Source organism: Triturus cristatus, chromosome 5_1 (assembly GCF_964204655.1).
Source record: "Triturus cristatus chromosome 5_1, aTriCri1.1, whole genome shotgun sequence".
Taxonomy (NCBI): Eukaryota; Metazoa; Chordata; class Amphibia; order Caudata; family Salamandridae; genus Triturus; species Triturus cristatus.
In genome coordinates, this window is record NC_140587.1 from 383,578,590 (window position 1) to 383,601,887 (window position 23,298).

At 42.9% G+C, this 23,298-nt stretch overlaps 1 protein-coding gene across 1 annotated transcript in view; it reads left to right on the forward strand.

The window, feature by feature from the left end:
• The window catches only part of ANGPT1 (angiopoietin 1), a 966,748-nt gene that overhangs the window by 469,748 nt on the left and 473,702 nt on the right, over positions 1-23,298 (forward strand). Inside the window, exon 3 of the mRNA XM_085605097.1 lies at positions 14,499-14,620. Within this exon, the coding sequence (XP_085461223.1) occupies positions 14,499-14,620 (122 nt within the window). The remainder of the gene's footprint in view (positions 1-14,498; positions 14,621-23,298) is intronic.

Below are 23,298 nucleotides of genomic sequence, written 5' to 3' on the forward strand. Positions count from 1 at the left end.
AGATGTCAAGGAAGTTTGCAGCTTGCCGAAATGGTACAGCACGGCGGTGTAGCGCGGTGGGGTACTGTCTGATGCCCAGTTCCGCCTGGTCTGCACTCAGCCTGCTGGGAAAGGGTTTTTGAGGGTCGACTAATCTTTACTCCATAGCGGCTGGGGAGATGGGACGATGATATGGTATCTGCTGAAGCGTCAGGCATTAAATGCTATCGGCAGCAGTTTGTGGAGTCACCTCCGGGGGATGGGGAGAGTCAGGTCCTTCCGACCACGACTGGAGCTGCTCATCCTTAGCCATGGATTGTTTGGATTCAGTGTCCAGGTCTGAACTGTGGGATGGGTCGCCCAGTGTCACCGCGACCTATAGGACCCACTGACGATCCGTGATAATTTTCTCCAAGTTGGGAGGTATGATTTGCGTGGCCGGTGACGCTGCTGTCTGGTGTTTGGTACGTTTGGTGGTATTTTGTCATGCCTACGCCGTGGCTCCAGGCTCCGGACGGCCGGAGGATAGCCCTAGTTCTTCCAACCATGACCAGGTGTCCGCGGGGGATTCGAAGAAATGTGTGGTACCTTCTGCCTCCTTGAGGCGGTGGGCTGGGAAAAGGAGGGAGTAGCGCATATTTAGTTCCTGAAGACGTTTCTTTTCCGATTGGAAAGATCTTCTGCGTCATTGGACCTGTGCTGTGTAGTCCTGGAAGAACATAACATGGTCATTGTCTACTGTTGTGTCTGAGGTCTTCCGGGTCTCCCGTAGTATAGCGTCCCGGTCCCTGAAGTTGACGAGTTGGATCAGGAAAGGCCTAGGTCGTGCTCCAGGGGGGGGCCTCTGGGCTGGAACACGATGTGCCCACTCAACAAACAACTGGGGGGCGGGTCAGTGTCCCCTTCCAGCATAATAGTTCTTATCCACTGCTCTGCGTAGGACACAGGGTCTTGACCCTCTGAATCCTCCGGCAAGCCCACTACTCGCACGTTATTGCACCATGACTGGCCCTCCGCATCGTCCTGCCGTTCCTTAAGTGTCTGAAACCGGTCCGTGGGATCAAGCACTTTAGACGTGTTTGAGCTAGTGGTTGGGCGCAGCTCCATGATGGCTGTCTCTTGAGTCTGCACCTTGTCAGCCAGCTTCTTATGGTCCTCGAGCAGCAGTGTGAAATCTATGGGAAATCTATGGCCACTTTATCAATTTACGCCTCTAGGGCAGAGCGGGTTGTTTCCATTGTTGTGCCCAATTTCCCCACAGCGCTCAGGGCCATGTCCATCTTCTCCGACAGTGATTGGTGTTGGGTCACGGTAGTATGCTCTGCTTGCGGCTGTTGCGGCCCCTCCGAGCACACAGGCAACTGGAGAGAGGTGAATCGCAGTCAGCCCATGACCAGCTGCTGGGCTGTCGGCATATGCATGCTGAGGGGTGCGCCACAGGAGTATGATTTGCATTGGCCTTTGGTTCGTGCCTCTACTGCTTCAGGTCCAGGCCGAATGGGTGAGCAGGGGCCTAGCCCTTAAGCCCTGTGGCACAGGCGTTGCCACACAGCCCTTCCCTGCGCTCTAGACCTGGACCCGATATGACCCCCAGGTCCGGATCCGTACGTTCCTCATGCCTACCCAGTCACAATATCGCGGTCTGCTGCAGGGGGGCCCCCGCACCTTGTAGCCTATAGGTGCGGCCCCTAGGGTCACTCTGGCTCCATGGCTCCCAGCGAAGGCAGGGCGTGTGTTGTCTCAGTGATGTGGGCAGTGTCCACTGGGGCCCGACCGTGCTGGCGCCACCAGGCAGGCATTACAAAGTGAAGGAGCGAGGGGGACAGAGTGAGGTTCAGGCTGATGTTCGGGCGCTGGCAGGTCTAGGCCCTGACCCGACCCTGGGTACCACCAGCGTGATGCTCCGCCCTCCTGCTCCTCACCTCCAGCCTCTGGGTCCCCACTCGACTACCCTGAGTTTGCGGCTAGGTTGGGGTGGATGTCCGTGGCCACTGGAGAAAGGCACGCCACTCACACAAGGCCCTTCCGTCGCCATCACCAGGCCATCCCGGCACGATGCTCTAGGTCCATGCCACGATGCCTCATGCCAGGTACAGCACTCTTGGCGGTTCTTGCCTCGGCATTTTGGCTCTGCTCCTCCGGCCGTCTGCCACAGCATAATTTTACTGCACGGGGCGGGCAGCGAGGGGAGGCCGCCACGCTCCTATTCATGGACTCGCAGCGCGGTTCCATCTCTCTGTGGCTCCTTCGCTGCATAGCAACGACTTGGATGTGTCCCTGGGCAGTGTGAATGGAGTTGCCTACTTGCTGTTGGTGGATGCTGCCTCTGTTAGGGGGATTGAGCAGGATAATCAGGGCATACAGCAGAGCAGTTCTGATGTGCTGCCTGGCCACGCCCCCTTCCATGTAGCACTTCATGACATTTAAGGTATTATTTTTATTCTGTTGTTACCATTGTTTTGTACTGGTTGTGTAATTGTGAAAATGTTAATAAAATATTTTAAGAACTATGATATCTAGAAGCCTGTGCTTTGGTGCATAGGAATGTAAATGTAATTTAGTATGCATCTGACAGACACCAGCCCTGCATCTCAGCAGTTCCTCAATATTCTGTTCTTGAAGATCCTGGAATTCGAAGCAAGTATGATGCAAACACGCACAGAACATTAGTAAACATAGCCCCAAGTGCCTAAGCCTTCAAACACCATACTTATAGTGTACCAAGAAAATGTTAACCCATATTTTATATTAGCTGTTGGGGTGTTAAGTAATGGCTGTTGGACTTGGCCCTTTTTGAAGGGTTATCCCCAACTTTTTACTTCTTCCTCCTATTTTCTTTCCTGACCTGTTGTTTTTGGTTTTAGGACTCTGGACACTTTACCACTTCTGATCAGTGCTAAAGTGCATATGCTCTCTGTGTAAATTGTGAACATGATTGCTTATCCATTATTGGCATATTTGATTTACTGATAATCCCCTAGTAAAGTGGACTGTGTGTGTCAGGGCCTGTAAATCAAATGCTACTAGTGGGCCTGCAGCACTAATTGTGCCACCCACAGGTGTAGCCCTGAAAAGGTAACTCAGGCCTGCCACTGCAGTGCCTGTGCGCAGTTGTTAACTGCCATGTCGACTTGGCAAGTATACCCACTTGCCAGGCCCTAACCTTCCCTTTTCTTACATGTAAGACACCCCTATGGTAGGCCAAGGTACCCCCCTTGTCAGGGTGCAGTGTGTGTGAAAGGTAGGACATGTACTGTGTGTGACATGTCCTGATAGTGAAATACTGCCAATTTCGTTTTTCACTATTGAAAGGCTATTTTGCCCCATAGGGTAGACTGGGAGTTTATTTATAACATCTTATAAATATAATTTCCTATTGGAACAAGATAGTGAAATAAAGTTTAGACTCTCTGAACTCAGAAATCAATAACACATCTTTTAGTAAAGATGGTCTTTTAATTGTCTGTTTGAAAATGCCACTTTGAGAAAGTAGGCATTTTCTTGTTTAACCATTCTGTGTGCCTTTGCCTGTGTGCATTCACTGTAGACAGCCACTGCGTGGGTTGAGGTGTGCCTGGCACTTCCTAGATGACTCAGAGCTGGGCTGAATAGACCCTAGCTGAATTCAGAGTTGTGGGAGAAGATTTCCTTGCACCTGAATAGGGCCTGTCTCCCTTTCACAATGTTGTCTCCACCCCCTGTGGTCATGCTGAGCTTGAGCTGGGTCTGGTGGCTTAGTGGACTAATACTTCCGGGGCCTGTGTTCGACCTCAAGGACACAGGTTCAAATCCCGGTGGGTCCACTCAGCCTTTCATCCATCTGAGGTCGATAAAATGAGTAAAGATCTGTTATTCAGAGCTTTGAGACCCATGGCTGATTAGTGTGCTTCCCAAATACACGTGTTATGTTATGCTGCACCAGCGAGGACAGAACACTTTGGGGTATAAGTATTAGACCTAAAACCCCTGAACTTTAGACTACTTCTGGAATCAAGAGGAACCTTTGCCAAGGAGAAGAGCTGGAGAAACTGAGGAGAGGTACTGCCCCTTTGCTGTGTGCCTGGGGTTGGCCTGCAGTAGTTGTTTCTGCCAAGGAAAGGAGTAGGACTTTCTGTGTGCTGTGCCCCCTGCTTTAAGAAGATCTCCAAGGGCTTGAGTAGAGCTTGCGTCCTGTTAAGAGGTCTCAGGGGCACAAAAGACTTCCTGCAAATGTGCTGGTGTTGCTCAACTGCCATCTGTGAGTCCTACCCTTGCCTGAGATGCCTCCTTCCAGTTACAGGGCCTCAGAGGTGGGTTTTGCAGTTAATCTCTGCAAGATCCTGCACAAAGTATTGCAAAGCAGTGCAAAGTCTCTCCCAACTGATGCCGGACGATGACAAGCCTCACCGAGTCCCGCCGGGTGACGTGAAGCTTCGCTGCATAGCCACCCAGCACGTACCTGTGCACCAAGTTTTTCCATGCATCACCAGTAGACCAGAATCGTCTTGGATTTCAACACTTCACTTACCCCCTACAGTCCGGATTCGACCATCACTTCCCCTGTATGCAGCAGAACTGTCACCTCATTTTGCCTCCCCAAGGACTCAGGAACTGACACATCGCTGTGTTTTCCAACGCTTCCTTTCTCTGCGGCTACTTTGGCCTTGTGAATCTTGTCGCATCTTTAGGTACTTTGTGAGAAATCACACATCCATAGTTTTCTATGGACTAAGTTGTTTGAAACCTTTTTAAAGTTATATTCTTATTACATGTATGTTGGATTTTTATCGTTTTGGTCTTGTTGTGGTGTTCAATCATGGTGTTATCACTGTATTACTGTGTGTTTTGAGTACAACGTTTTTACACATTGCCTTTGGGATAAGTCTGTCTGCTCGTTCCAAGCTATCCTGGGGGTGAGCAGGGGTTATCTAAAGTGTGTATCCCCCTTACCCTGACTAGAAGCAAGGTTCCCTATTTGGACAAAGGTACCTACCTCTGCCAACTAGAGACCCCCATTTCTAACAGTGGTTTCATGAATGAGTGTTCTTTGGAATATGAAACTATGTTAAACATTAAACAATTTTTTATCGCTATGTGGTAAACATGAGGGACAGTGGCCAGCAGTACTCAGCTATGTAATCTGCCAACAAAGAAAATATTTTAATGGAGATAACGGCTTGTTTTTTGCCCCTGAGAAGGCATTATTTGCATTGGACTATGCAAATGAGGTCCATCCAGAGTCTCAGACAGACCCTGTTTGTGGAGCCACAAACAGAGCTATTAAGGTTATTTTCCTCTAGGGTCAATCCTATTATTACACAGCAATTATGTCAAATGCAGCCTTACCACACTTGACTCAAGTTAGCGTGCCCGAGCAGTAAAAGGTTCCTGAAGGAGGTAGACTAAGAGGTAGAGATTCAGAGCTGAAACAGTCAAGCCACAGGTACTAATAATCCATTGTCCAGCCCATAACATTTCCTTTATTGAAAAGAGAAGTACTTTACTCACAACAAAATAATTTACCACACACAGGAAATGTGTAGCATCACAAGGTTGCATATTTAGGGTGCTACAGGATTTATCTACACAGAAACAGTAAAATAGATGAAAGTGATGTGTGAAGTCACTATGGGTGCAGATAAGCAGTGTCCATGGTATGTGACCTATAGGTCCATATTTCCTTTATAAAGCAGTTCCCTTTTACAAGGGTATTGTTAAAGCATGTAGTAAGGTTTACAGTCAAATTTCAGTTCAGGCGATGGTCTTACTCGGGAACTTGGGTGCTAGTTAGGCTTAACAGTGAGTATGTGTGCCACAGCCACAAATACAAGAAGACATGCTTGCAGGTGAAGGTGTCACACCTCCTTTTATTTACACAGTCACAGGTACAGGTACAACAACAGTGGCTTTGGTAAAGTTGGCTGCAATCCGGACAATGCTGGTGGTTGACTTCCACCCTCTGATCCATGGAGGGGATCCCCAGTCTCAGTGAGCAGATGGGAGATTCAGCACAAGTCTATTGTCCTTTATTGGTGGTGGGTAGTGGAGCGGGTATACTGGAGAGCAGTGAGCTGCTCTGGCTCACGTTGCTTGAACATAGAAACACTTGGTGCTCTTGGATCAAGGGACCTTTGGGCACACTCAGGTAAAATCCAGCTACTCTCACAAGAAGAGTCCTCTCTTTTGGGCTACCTCCTTCCAGGTTCATCCTGGGTACTTTTTCTTCCACTTGAAGTCAGCTCCTGTGAGGCCAGGCATGGTTTTCCCTGCAGGCTCCCATGTCACAGACAGACCCTTTCAGCAAGATGTGCAGAATTCAGATTATGTCCTCACATCTCTGGGAGACTGGCTGTGACAAACACCAGCCCTGGATCTCAGCAGTTCATCAAGGGCACTGTTCTTGAAGAATCTGGAATTAGAACCAAGTGGGATAGTTTGTTCCCACATTTAAACACGCTTCCCAGATCCCACTGTCAATGCCCAGGAATCAGTTTGGATGTTTTTTTTCCATATTTATAGTTCTTTCTATAGAACATATGCTGTTTTTGTTAAAAGTGATGTCTCTCACAGCAGGTACTACTCTAAGCATGAGTATCCAAAACATTGCAGAATGGTGTGTCAAACCTCTGCACAGAACTGTCATAAGCCTTCCTAAAGAAGCACTCAGGGAAAGACACAATGAGCAGCCCCTGCCTACAGGCTTCCACCCCTCTTACTTCAAAATCTGCTGATTCAAACACATTCCCACACCGTGAACCAAAAAGGCAGAGCCCAGGAAGGACTAATTAGCAATCCCCTGTGAAAAGGTCACCAAAGCATTTCTAAAGTCAGCCCTGTCTCCATCCTCTCACACTTCCTCAGTGCATATGCTACTTAGTGCAGGTGCTTAGCCCCGAAATCCAAATTGCCAGATATCACACACAATGGTCACTTAGGGCAGCAGTACACACCTGTTTACCACACGGGGGACATTCCCATTTGAACAGTCCCAATTGGTATTGTACCAGTTATTGATATTGAGGTCTATTAGAAACATCACAGTCATTGACCAAAATGAATTCACACCAGAACCTGTGCTTCTATGGGAATGCACAAGGGTATATTATCAAGCCCATTATCGGCGCTTAAGCGGCATTTTGCTGCTGCTAAAGTGGCGATAATCTTATCGCCGTTCCTTGATAATATAGCTCTTAGGATTTTCCTGGTCTTGATTTAATTATGAGTATGGGGTAAAAGGGCAAGAAACTCCATGTACTTCTGAGGATTGAGCTAGAGCCTTATCTCCAAATAAGGGTAAGTGTGATACCACATAGCCTCTTTCTACTAAGTTGTATCATTTATGCATGTTTCTCTAGGAAGTGCAGGAAAAAACTGACTGCACGGAATTTATACTTACCTATTGGCCTGCCTCACTATCCATAGTATTTTATATAAACCCTCATATTGTGCGGCAGAAAGGAATTCAACTCATCCAGGTGGGTGGGGTATCTTTTATGGCATGGGTTGAGTTCATATCAGTTGGCCATTGTTTGCCTCTAAGTAAATATCTGTTTAATTGAGTGTGGGCAGCTTGATTTGCAGAAGTTGTTTGTATTTATGCTACACACTTGCTGCTGAGTTGGAAGAAGGATATATTTCTAGTCCTTCAAAAAGTACTGGTAGATGTTAATGTTTTCTTCTATAATGGCTAGTAATTTCTCCAAATGTGAGTGTAGGCCACCTTCTCAAACTACAGGCCACCTGCATTTGTGACCCATAAACTAACATTGGTGTGGGTAAAAGAAACATGTTTCATAATGTAAATGTCAGACTTTGTGGGTGGGTAGTTGACTTTGAACTGCAGACAAGGCATCATATAATGCTTCCTCTTGTGAGGAGTAATTAAATATATCACTTTGACAATGTTCTGACAAATGCAAGTAGTTAAGAGTGTACTAAACATGTTACATTTGGGGAGCTAGACTCATTGTAACAGCACCATTCTAGCTCCACCAATTGGGAAATAAAATAACCCCTTACTTTGTGTTTATTTTGAGTTATTTGTTATAATAATTTACTGACCTGTATCATGATCCTGGATGCCTGTGATTCTGTTAGATTGGAAATGTAATTATGCCCCCAGCATGCATTGTGCAGGTGGTGTACTGTTGACATTGATAGGAAATGTAGCTCAATCTACAAATATTGTGAAACGTATGGGAAAAGTAGGTATGTTAGAAATGAGTGCACTGTTAAAGGCCTTTGCTTTCCAGTCTATAACTGGAGCAAGCCTAGGCAATGCCAATACATCTGGCTTAACATTGAATGTAGGCTTAGGCACTCAATAAGTAATTTTACATGGATTCTATTTCTCATTTTTACACTCATCCATACATTAATCGAGCAACTTACTCATTCTTGCATTCACCTACTTACAAAACAATAAAACACACACACACAAACTAAACAGCATATGCAAGATAAATTGATAGAATAAAAGTGGAAAAAGGAAAACATGCTGTTGATTAAACATGGTGGGCATATGTTTGAAATAATCATCTTGTAATGGTATTGTATATAGAGTATCATTGTTTTAACATGTACAGCTTGAATGCCAGATTTAGAACCAATGTATGGGCCATTTTGAAATGGTATAACAATGGTACACTATGGACAACACTCCTCCATTAATCCATTATGGTTGCCTGGTTTAGAGGCAGTGTCCATGTAGCATGCAGTGCACTACAGAGGAAATGAGGGGCAAGCAAGTGGCCCTTTAGCACTGAATGGGGAGTTGTAGTATGCTCTAAAAATGGAAATAAAAAGAAAAGGAAAGGAATGAACAGGACCTCTAATTAAGGAAAATAGGAAAACTAATGGACTGACCTACTTGCCCTGCAATGGGAGCAAACTTCTTTTCAGACAGATGTGCGCATGTGACCAAACAAATGCCTTCACAAGCAGGAAAAGAGAGCAAGTGGTTGGTTGACCTATTGCCCCATGCTCGTATTTGAACTCTGCACACTGGGACACTGCTGTCTAGTGTCCAGTGTATGTTCTCTGACCCCTAAAATGTGTTGAATTTGGTCTGCACTTAATGGACATATTTAACTTACCTCTAGGTCCCTAGTATATGGTACCAGGTACCAGGTACCAGGTGACCCCAGGAACTGTAAGTTAAATGTTACTAGTGGACTGCAGCATATTGTGCCACCACTAAAGTGACAATGCAACACATGACTGCAGGTCTGTCACCAGTAGCCAGGCTGTGCAGGTTTAAATTTCAAATTCAACCTGCTAAAAGAACCTCTTTTGACAGGCCTAAACCCTCTTTTTAAATATTAATAAGTCGTAAGTGCTAATAAGCCAGGGTGCATGGTATTTAAAAGCAGAAAGTGTAAAAGCTGAAATTAAAACATGTCTTAAAAGTGAAAAGGTCTAATAAGCTATTTTAATTGTAGCAGGGTTAGCTGTTCTTTAAGAAAGCATTTGGAGTCACTGTTAAAAATAAATAATGTTATAGCCTAGAAACCAGATAAAAAGTTACTTCTTGGGCTTTTAAAATAATTATTACAAATCTAATTCATTGGTAAAGTCAAATTTGTAACAAAATATTGTTTCAAAGGTACTTTACAAAAATTACTATCAGCTTACCTAAAGCCTCTAGAAACCCATTTGCCTGAGCTTCTAACTATTACACGGGAGCTGAAGGGATTCTCGATTAGGTATGAAGTGGCTCTCGGAGCTGAGGCAAATGGCTTGGGTGTGGAGAGGTGCCTTTGTCCTCCGAACTGCGAATTTAATTATCTTCAAAGGGGCCTGTCTGTCATAGGAAGATGTAGCTTACATCTGGACCTGCCCACTCTATTGTTTTTCAAGTCAGCCAGGTACCAAGTCCAGTGGGAGAGGAGCTTTTCCCAGAATTGATTTTGAGTGACTATAGGGGAAGGTTTGCTCATTTACCTGGCCACACCTCTATGGTGGGCACAGGAGCTCTTCACAAGGGAGGAAAGATTTTGCCATCTTGGTTTTAATTAGAGAAGGGAACTGTGAGATTATATGCAGTTGAGCAGACAAGAACTCCTGCAGATGAGGGTAAGGTTAACCTTTTATCTTTTTCCTTATTGGTCAGTGGAGGCTGGAGTTACCCCCACCCACAGACTAGTGCAAGGCATAAATGTGGACCTTTTTGAAACACTATTGGACAGGTGAAAGACAGAAGAAAGGCTGCACCTGCTATTTAGACCTGTATAGAGAACCATAAGGTTGGACCTGCTCCCACTTTTATCCAAGACATAGAAGAGGACATACACACCTGCAAATGTAACTTGAGGGGGATCAGGTTTCATAGGGCCACATGTATCAAAAATCCATTTTGCATTCCTTAAATAGCAAATGTTAGGTAATCGCTATTTAAGGAATGCAAAATGGTATGTAAGAAAATAGTGATTACCGAATAGCGATTCCTAAACATTCACAATTAAGTAATCGCTAATAGGAAATACTACTCCATTCGTTCCTATGGGCTTTAGGCTCATAGGTGCGAATGGTTTTGCATCAGCTAATTTGCGATTATCTAATTGATAATCGCAAATTAGGCCCCCATGAAGCACTCCCCCCCCAAAAAATGTGCATGTGCAAAGTGCACAAATGCCCTTTTTAAAAAAAAATGCACATGGTTACCATTGACTTGGAGTAAATGCTAATAATATTTTCTAAATGCACAGTTTGCATGTAAAAATGCTTGGTACATGTGCTTACAGAATCACATATTGCAATTCCCCATTTGTATTCGCAATTCTAGGTAATCACAAAAATGTCAACTACTAGCCTTTCATACATCTTGAAAGGCTATTTTGCATTTGCAAATCGTCAAATGTAGTGATTCTCACCATTTTCGAATGCAAAATGGTTTCACACATGTGGCCCATTGCTTCTCTTGCCCCATAGCTTAAGTTATTATCCTACACCTAATATTCTACTATTAGAAAGTGCAGACACCTGATCAATATCAATCGAGACACTTAAATCATTAATTATGCGTGACCATTGGAATAACAATAGAAAATGGTGCAGTTTGGTGCAAATACTTTTAGCTTTAAAAAATGTGTTTCTGGACAATTGTAAATGTAAATTTGTTAACTCTTTTTTTCAGCTGCTCTATGCATGTTGTTTATGGTTTCAAATCTTTGTCATTTTCAAATATTTTCATCTTTTGACTATATCATCTGAGCTTTCTGAGCATTAAAGCATCATAGGCTGTGCAATGTAGTGTTAGCTTTTCAGTGAAGAAAACTGTGCCTCTACCAACACTTTTTCCCTTTTTTGTCTTAATCAGTGTGTATATTAGAAATGTTAATCTTTTGTACATGCTGGTTGTGTCTGCTTATACGTCCACTGAATTCCTTTTAATTTTGTTTTGTGCTCTCGGACATTGGGGCCAGATTTACTAAGGTTTTGCATTCAGGTTGCAAACTTTTATGGTGCTGTCTGACAGAAAATACATTTTTGATATTTAATAAGCCATGCAATGCCAGTTTTCGTGGTTTCATAAATACAAAGTAAGGCAAAGCAGCACATAGCACTGCCTAATGTTACTTTTCTTTGGGGATGTGTTCCTTGTATGGAGCATGGGCATTCCTATGCATCCACCTATGGATTATGACACAGTCCCAGATTTATTAAGAAGAGTAAACCTGGGGTTGCACCAAAAAGCTATGCCTCCCTGAAGCAGGCATGATGAGGAGATATCCCTTCCTGCACAAAAACAATTCTGCCTGTAATGCAGAAACCCTTGCCTCGGTTGGCGCTAGGCAGCACACAGTGCACCAGCACTAGGAGTCAGCAGAAATGTGCCTTATCTTATCTGATATGCCCTGCATTGTGTGAAATGTAAGTACCTATGCCCGTTGATGTCCAAGGTCACCCAATCTCGTATTGGGGATTCACGATGACAACAAACTCTTCTATGAGAACTATAGCTATCACACAGGTCCTGGGTCTTGCAGACACAGTGACCTCCTCCACAAGAGGAAGACAATCATGCACTGGCGTTACCTTAGGAGGGCCCTACACCACATCCCTCAACCATTCCTGGCCATGTAAATATAGAGGCTCCAGTAATATAATTAAAATATATTTCTGCAAAGATAGCAGGGAACGAGGATAAATGTGAGGGGTTCCTGGTGGTAATTTCCTGCAGGATCCTGGAAAGCACAGATATCTTGACAAAATTGCAAGTTTGGTGACCCCCATGCAATTTTTGCATATTTATGATTCTGCTCTCTTTTCCTGCATGCCAATTTGCTCAGGAGCAACATTCAACTTTTTGTCTATTCTACCCCTTCTCTGCACTCCCGCTTTGAGCATAGGGACCATCTCTTTTCATCTGGTGCTCGCTTGTAACTCTGTGGTGCTGGTTACTTCACTGCACTATTAATTTCAAGTTCATTGTATTGTGAATCTGGTCAGTACTTTTAATCCATTTCGTAAATTCTTCCTGTAGTCCACATGTGTTAGGTCCATAGTGGTTTTATCTTGCCTTATCAGCTCTATTTTAGTTAAAATCCTATTTTGCACTGCTTTCAATTTAATGTTTTTATGTATCTTCAAAATAATGAAATGCATTCATTTTCTTCCTCCTACTTACTGGGCCTTCTAACGTACCATTAAACTTTGAGCATTGGTGTTCTAACTCTATTGGTTTGTGGACTGTTCTCTGTCCCAATTTACTTGTTCTTCGTCAGGATCTCGTTCTTTTCCCCTGCCATCTCCAGAGGCATAACACAAGGCCCTTCAGCCCCTGCAGTGCAGGGGGCTTCCACCCCTTCAAGGGCCCCCAATTCCTTCGGAGGGCCCCCATCCAGGACCACTTCATTGAATTTCTGTGAGATATGGGAGACGCAAGGGCCCCTCATTCTTCAGGAGGCCCATAATTTTGTGGTACACCACTGGGAAGCTTTTTACCCATTTCTTCATTTGAATGTTTCTTCTAATATCCCTTAACAATCCTTGGGAATGACAATTGGTTTTGATTTTGTATACTCAGAAGATGTCAGTAATCTTAAATAATACATACACTGCAGATAAGGCATCGGTACCGGATGCTTATTTCTCACAAGCACTACTGCTGCATGTTATGCCTTTTTTGTGTCTGAGATATCATACATTTATGTTATTTGCCCTGTAACTTTTCTTTGTGGTATATAAATGAAAACTACTGCTGTGAGTGTTGTGCCTGTTATGTGAGTGAGGACTCATAAACTGGTGCAACATTTGTGGTAAAGAATTAGCAGTGTGAATGGTGCCATGTAGGGTGCAGGTGAGAAAATTGAAGAGTGACAAGGGAAGGTAGAGCTGGGTTCTGGGAGACCATGCATGGTGAAGCGTAGGGCAGTGCTGGGTGCCAGTGGAAAGGGTGCAAGCGTCCATTTTGCCCTTAGACCATACACACCAAATAAAACAGCAGTGTATGTTTTCCCTCACACACAACGACAACAGATAACATATAGCCATCAAAAATTGAAATCTGCCCTCACGCAGCACGGTAAGTATTAGTGCATGCTTTCCTACTCCCCGACCCCCACTCACACCAATACACAGAACTTGTACTACACTGGCATCCACAATGCAAACGTATCTCACCCAGAAAGAACAAGGCAAGAGATTATTCCTGGGTGTTATACTCATTCACCCCACATCTTAATCATGGTATAACACTGGCCATGCGAGGCACCTGACTTCAGAGGAGCTGCACATATGGTTTGGGCTACAGAAAGCATTTGGTGAATCTGACTCCAAGAGCACAGAGCGGCATTACCTGCCAGAGTCGGCTTGAGCTTTGGGCTTAATCTCCCTCCACAATGGTCACTGATTGCCCTTCTTACTTGTGCGGTACTTGTAACTATCAACTATCTTGTTGGTAGGAGGGCTTCTTCCAATGATCACTAACAGTTTGTGTGCCAGTGTGTGTGATATCCGCACTCAGGTGCACTGCGCTGAATGCATGACAGCATCCAATGCTGGCTTGATGTCACAGACTCTAATGGCACTCATCCAGTGTAGAAATCCACAGCCAGGACCAGTCCAAAGCCCCAGGGAAAGTGAGTGTGCCTTCCTTCCGCCATAGCTCCCCCTCCCAGGCTCTGCCTCCACATGACACCCACTCATGTGCATATCATGAAACATGATCAAATAAACAACCTATGAACCTGTGCAACTGCATTTCCTTCTGTTTACCATTTGATATTACCCATTAGGCACAGTTTTTAGGGGGAAATTACAACCATGTAAAGCTTGATGGTAACTGCACAAATGCAAACTTATGGGTCTAAATGACCCCATAAATATGTGTTAGTGCTAAACTGCGTTTAAATGGAATTTGCACCAGTTCATTGATATCTATGTTGGCACTAACTCACAAGTATATATGAACCCACTGGTGTCTGTTATATTAGCAATGTTCTTCCAGAATATATGGATGATTTAAGATTATTAAGAAGAAATGATGTGTGCCTTCTTTCTTCCTATTGAAAAATGTTAAAATTGTGATTATATTTTAGGTGCTTAATCAAACATCACGGCTTGAAATCCAGTTGCTGGAGAACTCGCTGTCTACCTACAAGCTGGAAAAACAGCTGATTCAACAAACGCATGAAATCCTTAAAATCCACGACAAAAACAGGTAAAGAAGTATTTCAAAATGTGTGCACTCAAACGGTTTCAGTTAGAGCGAGTCTTATGACAAAGTAATACTAGACGCCTACTGAGGTGTGTGCCAAGCAGCATATGTGGCACGTTTGCTTTTAGAGATGTGGCTGTTATCACTTTACTTTGCGTGACAAAGTACTATCACTGGCTGCTGTTTCAGCTCCTCTGTTGCTCTCTCTTATACACTAAATCAAGAAGCACGCTCTTACATAATTTTAGGAAATTACTGAAGCAATTGTATTACCTATGAAAGGAAGTTTGAGTGAAAAAACTTAGTTTTAACCGTTCATGTTTCAAAATATTTTAATATTTTAAAATTATGAAATCATATTTTATTATAGATTTAATTTAGGAAATAAAATAGACAGTGGCCCTCATTACAAGTTAAAGGCTATATTTAGATCCCTCTGCAAGCAAAGGTGTGTGTTGGGATCAAAATTATCAGCTGTGCGTTAATTAATTATAACACCTTCACAGTTTTTCCATGAAAGATTCTGGCAAGTTAAACCTGTCCAAATTTATCGGTGGGCAAGGCCCACAAAAAAGACAAAGCATGCAGAATTCTGGGTGGTAAAATACGTTTCTGTGTGGCATACCTCATTTTGAAGTTGAATAACGAGTAAGGGAGGTATTTACCACACAAGGTAAATACCTCTCCCTGGGTAATGGCAATACCCCCATATTCGTCCCGTCCTGTAATGAGAACCTTTGGATCTAGCTTTGAGGAGAAGTAGAGCACTCTGCAGAACGGGGAAGAGAGTTTCATAATGTTTTGCAGATCGCTGTCGAATTTGAAACAAGCATTTGCAATGCGATAGGTCTCGCATTTACGCGAGTTTGAGCTATTGACATTGCAAATAACAATGCCTTTTATTTTTGTTTTCGTTTTTAAAACATAAATAAAAGGCATTGTCATTTACAATGCCAATAGCGTAAACTCGCGTAAATGTGAGACCTATTGCATTGCAAATGCTTGTTTAGGTTTACATCTCTCACCATTCTCCCTTTGTTTAGGGATATTTCTCAAAATGTTCTTTACCACTATTATGGCAGGTTTCAACTTCTCCCAAAGCTCAGCCAACCCCATTAAATGTGAATGGACAAGCTAGTCCAGACACTTTGCGTGTGACTAATTCGAAATACAGTCATTTCACAAAGAACATCTCATATTTAAAGTTTAATTGTGATATGCTTAAAAGAAATCTGACTGGTGAGCTGAAATAGCCCACACATACAAATCTTTGCTTCTCTTTTGACAGTATTGTATTGTAATTGAATTTATATAGCGCTTACTACCCCTGACGAGGAGTCAAATCGCTTTTTCGGCGAGTAGCACGCTACTCCGAACCCAAGAAGTAGATTGAAAGAAGAATGTCCCCCTCACTTGCTTTCATTGATAATACAGTCTATCTGTTGTGTTTGTAAATGGGTACGGTTGCAGTTATTCACCCTTTCACTGCGGCCATTGCGCGGTTACAGCGGCTCTGTCCCATGAGTGTGAAGAATCAAGGAAGACGGTTATTTTATGACAAGTCCTCTTTTCACGGATAATTGGGTTATAAATGTAGTATTTCAGAATTGGAAGGTTTGTTAAAATGCAATTCTATTTTGCAGTTAAAGACCGAAGTGACGACTCCTCGCCTCTAAATCTCCCATCAATCATTAGTTTCAACGTTTCCCGAAGGTCTGACCCGGCTCGCGGGCTGCAGCTTAATTAGCCCCATTTGTGACTGTGTTCGACGGCAGGGATTGCCATCAGACTTAATGGAAGACGCGGGGCAGAGGCAGGTGAAGTCAGTACTAATGGCAGCCCCTGCAGAATTTACTGGCGCACCGAGCACGTGGAATCTAAACTCACAACAACAGGAAGCAGTCTGCATTGCTAAGAAGCAAAACATTTGCCTGAGCCGGAGTCATGCGTGCCTCCCCACAGATGTGCCAGCGGTGGCAGTGTACAAAATCGGGAGCAGCAAAGAAAACAAGTAGTCCCTAAATTAATAGATAACAGCCAGCAGTGGAGCTAAACTGTAGTTGGTCGTGCTGCTTCCTGCAAAACAGAGTCAAAACGGAAGTGACGTATGGGATCAAAACCCAACCATAAGCCAGATAAGAAGACCAATGCCAGAATCAACTAATGGCAAGCGACAGGAGAAATTACCCTCCATATTTGTGTTTACTATAGGTCTTGCGACAGTACATGTGCTGTCTAGGCGAGACCTAAAAAATAGTTGGAGCTCATACTGGTTGGGGACAGTAGGAGCGGGCACCCAAGCGTGGGAAGGAGAGTGTTTTATTTACTGACCCTGAGTCATCCTGTAGTGAGAATTTGATAAGGGTTTTTAGATTTTTATGTATTTTCTGAATTCGTAATTGAAAGATGTCAAGGTTAGGTTGGTTTGCATTGTATTCTCTTTCCGAAGTAGGGGGAAACCAGAATGTACATTTTGTGTCAAAACGTCACTTCATGCTAAATAATTCTCAGGTTTTAGGGTCTCTAGTCTCAACAGAACTAGAGCATGGCATGTACTTCAACAACAACCCAGCTGTCCATTTGCTTATTAAAGTAGTGCTTTTGAATGTAAAAACCATTTAAATATTTTAAACATCAGGGGGATAAAACTGCTGAACTTGACCAATGATGTGCACATTGGAGCCAGGTGACCCTAGAAGTAGACACAACAATGTCGTTTAATTGTGTCTTCAGTTTGTTTGTTCTTAGTCTTACAATGTATAGAAAGCAAACGCCAGCTGAGAAACTATTTAAGACTATGTATGTCGTGATATAATTTAGTTTTGTCAGTGGGCACACATTGCAGCAAAACAGTGAGCACTCACTGGGATGCACAAGCAGCTTCCAAAGTGACCTCTAAGGCTGAATAAAGCTAGGTCAATACAGGTCATGTTTTGGTGCTTTCAATGGCTGAATGTTGAGCACCCCTTTAAAACAGTCCGAACAGAGGTTGTTTATTCAGGTTTTTGTTATCCTTTTTACTTTAATGACAACACAAATTGAAGATGGCCTTTGCAGCTGGAAACTCCCCAAATAAATGTATCTGGTATATAATACAGAACTAATATTTGATGGGATGTGACATTGATTTGTCTGAAACATTGTCCAGGTAAATTCAACTAATTTTAAGTTGTCATGGAATAGATTGCGTTTGGGATGTACATTAAGTCAACTGAAGCTATAGAATCACTGATCAAGACATTCATTAGAGACAGAAGTCTTGGCATGGGGGAGTCTCTCAAACAGAAGAATGACTCCGCTTGCAATCAGTCTATGGTTTTGGCAGACGCACTAAGCATGACAGTTGTAAATTGTAATGAATAGCCCTGTGCCTCCTCTTCTTCCACCTAACTTTGTCATGAAGATTATTTACACACTAGAATCTGAAAAATCTTATCCCATCATTAAACACTTCAGATCAGCAATGCCCAGCTTTGGTCCAGAAGGGTCTGATCAATGTCAGATTCTCAGAATTGCCACTCACTATGTAGACACATGTTATTTACATGAGCTGTATGCACATTTGTATCATATAAATATCCTGAAATCCAGCTAGAATAAGGCTCTACTGGGTCTTTGTTGGACACTCATGAAATAGATTATTAACTGCATTTTAACACAGCATGTGTTTTTAGAAAACTCAAACACAATTTGTAATCTAGATAATCGAAAGGAACTACAAGTTTCACAAGCTGTCCCAGTGATGTTTATCATAGAACATGACCTCGAATTCAACATGCATCAGAGTGATGGTATTATTGACTGCACATCCCATTAAGATGTGTGCAGAGACATGAGACTAGATACTGAAGAACATGGCATGATTACACGGGTTGTGTTGATAACAGCAAATCTGAAATTATGATTATGTGAAAACGAAAAATGCAAAAATGAAGAATAATATAATGAAAAATCCTTAATGATGAATCCTTTATGATGAAAACTCAATTTAACAGTGCATTAACTATAAATTAGAAACACTGGGGATGAATGCCACATTGAAAAAACTACCTAACGTTTAATTTGATACTAAGCCTAACACCTATCCTATACCTAAACCTTATCTTAAAGCTAGCTGTACATTTATGTCTTTCGTTGTTATGTAAGGCTCTAATCATCAGCTTTCAAGCACTGAATATAACATTAATGGGTCACACTAATAAGAGCAAACAAATTACACCCTTTTAGTATAGTGTCCAGCAGGCTGAGGTGAGACTGACATACTCCATTCACACGCACCTGGAGTCAGTTTTTCATTCAAATCATTTCCTAAATGATTAGGTTGTAATCTTAGAGGTGTGGTTAAAGAGCATTCTCAATTGAAGGGCACCCACACTCCAAATTAAAGGTTGCCATGTTTCTGTAAATTGAAGGGGACTTGAGGGATCACCCGTAAGGATGCTCATCAAACGTTTCTGGCAGGGATATCATTTTGGAGTCAACAATGTTTTCTATACAGATCTTTGTCCGAATAGGCCGTAATCTAAAAAAAATGCTATCTTAAATTTTACCCTGTATTCTATTAGAAGTGATTGGAGCTCTGCTAGGAGTTGATTGGAGTGATTTCAATTCTGGTCTAACATGGTCATTCCATTATAGCTTCAGTTACACTCTTGTTGTTTCATTTCGGAGTTTAAAGCCGGTTATTACAGTTCTTAGAAATGTAAGTTTAAATGATAAAACAGAAGCCTACTCACACCATGAGAATTCTTCCTGTTGGGTAAGGCTGCTATGTTTTGGGGGAAGAGTGAGTACTTTTTAAATGTCAAATGTCAAATAGCTTTATTTCGATAATCAAATATCATAAAAGCAATTCATACAAACCAAATAAAAAGATAAAAGTTATCATAAAAACAGTTATAAAATCAAGTATATACATTAGATCCAAGGACAATTTTCGAAAAGTTGATCATCTTGTTAATAAGTTAACAAAACTATGCTAGTGTCCGATCCAAGGAATTTCATATGTATACTTAATGGTTTATGAGCACTAGTTGATAAATAAATGTAAAAAAAAATAAAAAAAAAATGATGGAAGCCAACATAGGGTGGTACATTCACATCTTCTTTTTTTTTTTTACACCTCCTTACGCAGAAATTTGGATCTGATAAGCCAGACACAACCAAGATACTTTGCTACACCACATACAAGGAGAGATCTAGAATCTGATTACAAAATCCGCAAAGCAGTAATGTGAGCTGTGGTGCCCAGTTGTCTGCAAATTGGTTTAAGCCACTTGGATCTAGCCCTTGAGTATACTGGACATACAAACATGAGGTGGGCCACGCTCTCCTTTGACGCCTCACAACAAGGGCAATCCGCGATTGTCTGGCACGGAGGGCTCCATTTTGCAGTAAGCTCACGTACCAAAAGGGAACCAACTCTAAACTGAATGTAGAGTGCCCTGTCTCTTGGGATTTGAATAAGATCTAGGTACGGCTCTAAGAATATATGTTGTTTGAACTGGCCAAATTCGTCTGCCATCCTCCCTAGGTTTGGGTTAGTGAGTTCCTGCATATCAACCCTTAGCCAGTACGCTTTTTTGAGTTCGTCCTTACTGGGCGGATTCTGGCCTTCCCAGCAACTTCTGAGTCCCAATGCAAACACAAGTTTCTTGAGATTATTAAGCCAGCTAACCCTATGATTGCAGTCCAGACCAATTACTTCCTTTAGTGCGGTGGCATAATTGGCAAGTTCAGCAGTTCGTAGCAGCCGCGCCCAGTAGAGCAATGGCCTTGATCTAGCAATATCTTTAAAAGAGTGTCTTCCCATGTCACTCATCAAAGGCTTAAGTGGGACGTTACGGGGAAGGCTCACCAGCTCTCTCAAGAACTTATGTTCCGAACTGCAAATCTCTTGGACGTTGTTAAACCCCCACAGTTCCACACCATAAAGGGCAGAACTTACTACCTTTGCTGCATAGATCGTGAGCGCTGGGGCAACGGGTCCGCTACATGAGCGACGATGTTCCCTACCTATTGCCCCAGCCACGTGCCAATGGTTTAAGAGCAGCTTGTTAATGTGGGGATTCCACTGCATTGTGTCAGAAAGACGGACACCCAAATAATCAAAAGTGCTAACTCTTTCTAGAGGTGTGCCGCCCAGGGAGAATATGTGCCTAATGTGCTTATAGGGGTTGAATGTCATTAATTTGGTCTTCATGGTGTTAATGATCAACCCCCTTGAAGAGCAAAAATGATGGAACCTATCTAATAGCTTCTGCAACCCAACCGGGGTCTTAGAAATCAACAAAGTGTCGTCAGCGAAGAGGTGTGTGGGTACCCTATCCCCTGCCAGGGCCGGGGCGTCAGATGGAATTTCCTGAAGAAAGCTAACCACCCCGTTTACATACAAAAATAACAGGGTGGGCGCCATAATACAGCCCTGGCGTACTCCTCCATTCATTGGGATTCTGTCAGTTTTTTGTCCTTGTGACCCCCATCTCACTTGGGCATAATTGCCCTCGTGCAGTCGGACAAGCAGATTCAAAATAAAGGGAGGCATGCCCATCTCACCCAGAACTTTCCATAAATGGTCCCGAGGGACCAGGTCGAAGGCAGTCTTTAGATCGATGAAGGCAAGGTAGAGACTGCCTCCACCGATCACGACCACTTTCCAATAGATGAGGAGCAGCCTAAACACCTGATCCATTGTTCCGGTTTTGGTCCTAAAACCCGCATGATATTGGGAAAGAATGGTCTCATCCTCAACCCAAGAGTGGATTCTCTGTAGCAATACCCTGCCAACTACTTTTTGAATAGCATCAATCAAGCTAATCGGTCGGTAGTTGGCAGGGTCCTCCCTGGCCCCCTTCTTAAAAATAGGCACCACTTCGGCTCCCTTCCATGACTCTGGTATGGGGCATCCTTTGACAATAGAATTGATTAGGAGCATGATGTATTTTGCCCAATCTCTGGGACTTGCACGTAGTAAGTCCCCCGGAAGACCATCCGGTCCAGGGGCTTTTGAAGGTACTATCCTCTTAATAGCTCATTCTACTTCATTTAAGCTAATGTAATCAACTGTGTTAGGAGTTAAACAAAGGATGGGCTGGACACAAGATCCTCCCTGAATTATTGTATCTGTCCCAGCATATAAATTCCTAAAGTGGTCGAACCAATCCTGGCTGGATATATGATTAGGAATTAAGTCTGGGTCATTCCCGTCAGCTCCCCTAAGAAGATTCCAGAATAAATAGGCATTATTTGCCAGACTGGCATCCATTAAGTTCTGCCAATGTGATTCTTCCCAGTTTAGTTTTGCGTGTCGCAACGTCATTTTGTACTCCTTCCTGGCACATTGGACGCGATTGTCATTTTTACTTTTGATAGCCAAGGCTTTCCTTTTTTGCCTGCAGATTTTAGAGCATCAGGCCTGGCTACCTTTTGGGCATGCTTTTGCAGTTCTATGGACAGCAGTGGTCACAAACAAGGATCCCAACTCTTCTACAGTTCTTGTATAGATATCCAGAGCTTTCTCTGTGGCAACAGGATTGAGGGATACTTCTTGTAAGTCTGTTAGGTTCTTAGTCAGTACTTGGTTAATTTCAGCCATTTTTAATTTGTTACCGGCTACTTTAGACCACTTAAGGTGTCTTCTGCGATTTGAGGGAACCACTCCCTTGGTCATCAAGTTATTATATACCTCGAGGGTAGAGCCAAAAGACGACCAAAAAGATTTTGTAACCATGCAGAGAGCATTATGGTCACTGTCGATAGTGGGGACAACTTCCATATCAATTATACTTCTCCACATTCTAACATTGATTAAAATATAGTCGATGCGAAATGGGCAACTGATTCAGTTATACGTACTTTTTAAGCCTGGGGAGTTGCAACTTGACAACATTTACCATGCCATTTATTTGAATGGCAAATTGGAGGTTTTATTTGAAGAGTATTTCCAGAGATTCAAATTACAAGACAGTGGATAACACAAGCCATAGACTAGGAGGCCAGGTCCATGAAGGAAAGAAAGCCTCCTACCCTTCAAAGGTAAGGATTTCAGTTTTGCTCTAATTAAAAAAGGAAGCTTTATGTCATCCAAAGTTATATGTTGCCTGCACACCGGTTGACGTTTAATTGGCTCTCTAAGTAATTTTCCAACTGGGAATTGATGTGGCTATAATCAGCGTATGTCTGAAAAACACACTATACTGATCTAGTAGTCGAGAGGTGCCACATATCAAATAGGCAAGAGCAGGTAGTGTGTTGATACATTAGGAATACCACAAAGTGACATGCAAGAGCTACATTATGTAGGTCTCACTTGTATTTGTTGGGTGGAGTCACAGAGCAAGTTGCTAATCTAAATTAGTGCAAATTGGGATATCCCAAACCAATATTTGGATCAGGGCGGGTACCAGAATATTACAAAAAATAGAAACGTTTTGTCACTTTTGCTTAGTGTGACAAACAGTTAATTTCTGATATTGCCCAATTAGGAGTCTGACCTTCTTGTGGAAGGGACTTTGATTAAAGATCTAGAAAGTACGGCTTTTTAACTCCAACTTTATCCTTGACACTCACGCTATTACTTTTAGTCTAATCTTAATTTTTACCATGATCCTCCCCCCACTGAAACCTGTGCCAATTTGAGAGAAAGGTTATGACCAACAAAAAAATTCCATTGTCATAATTAT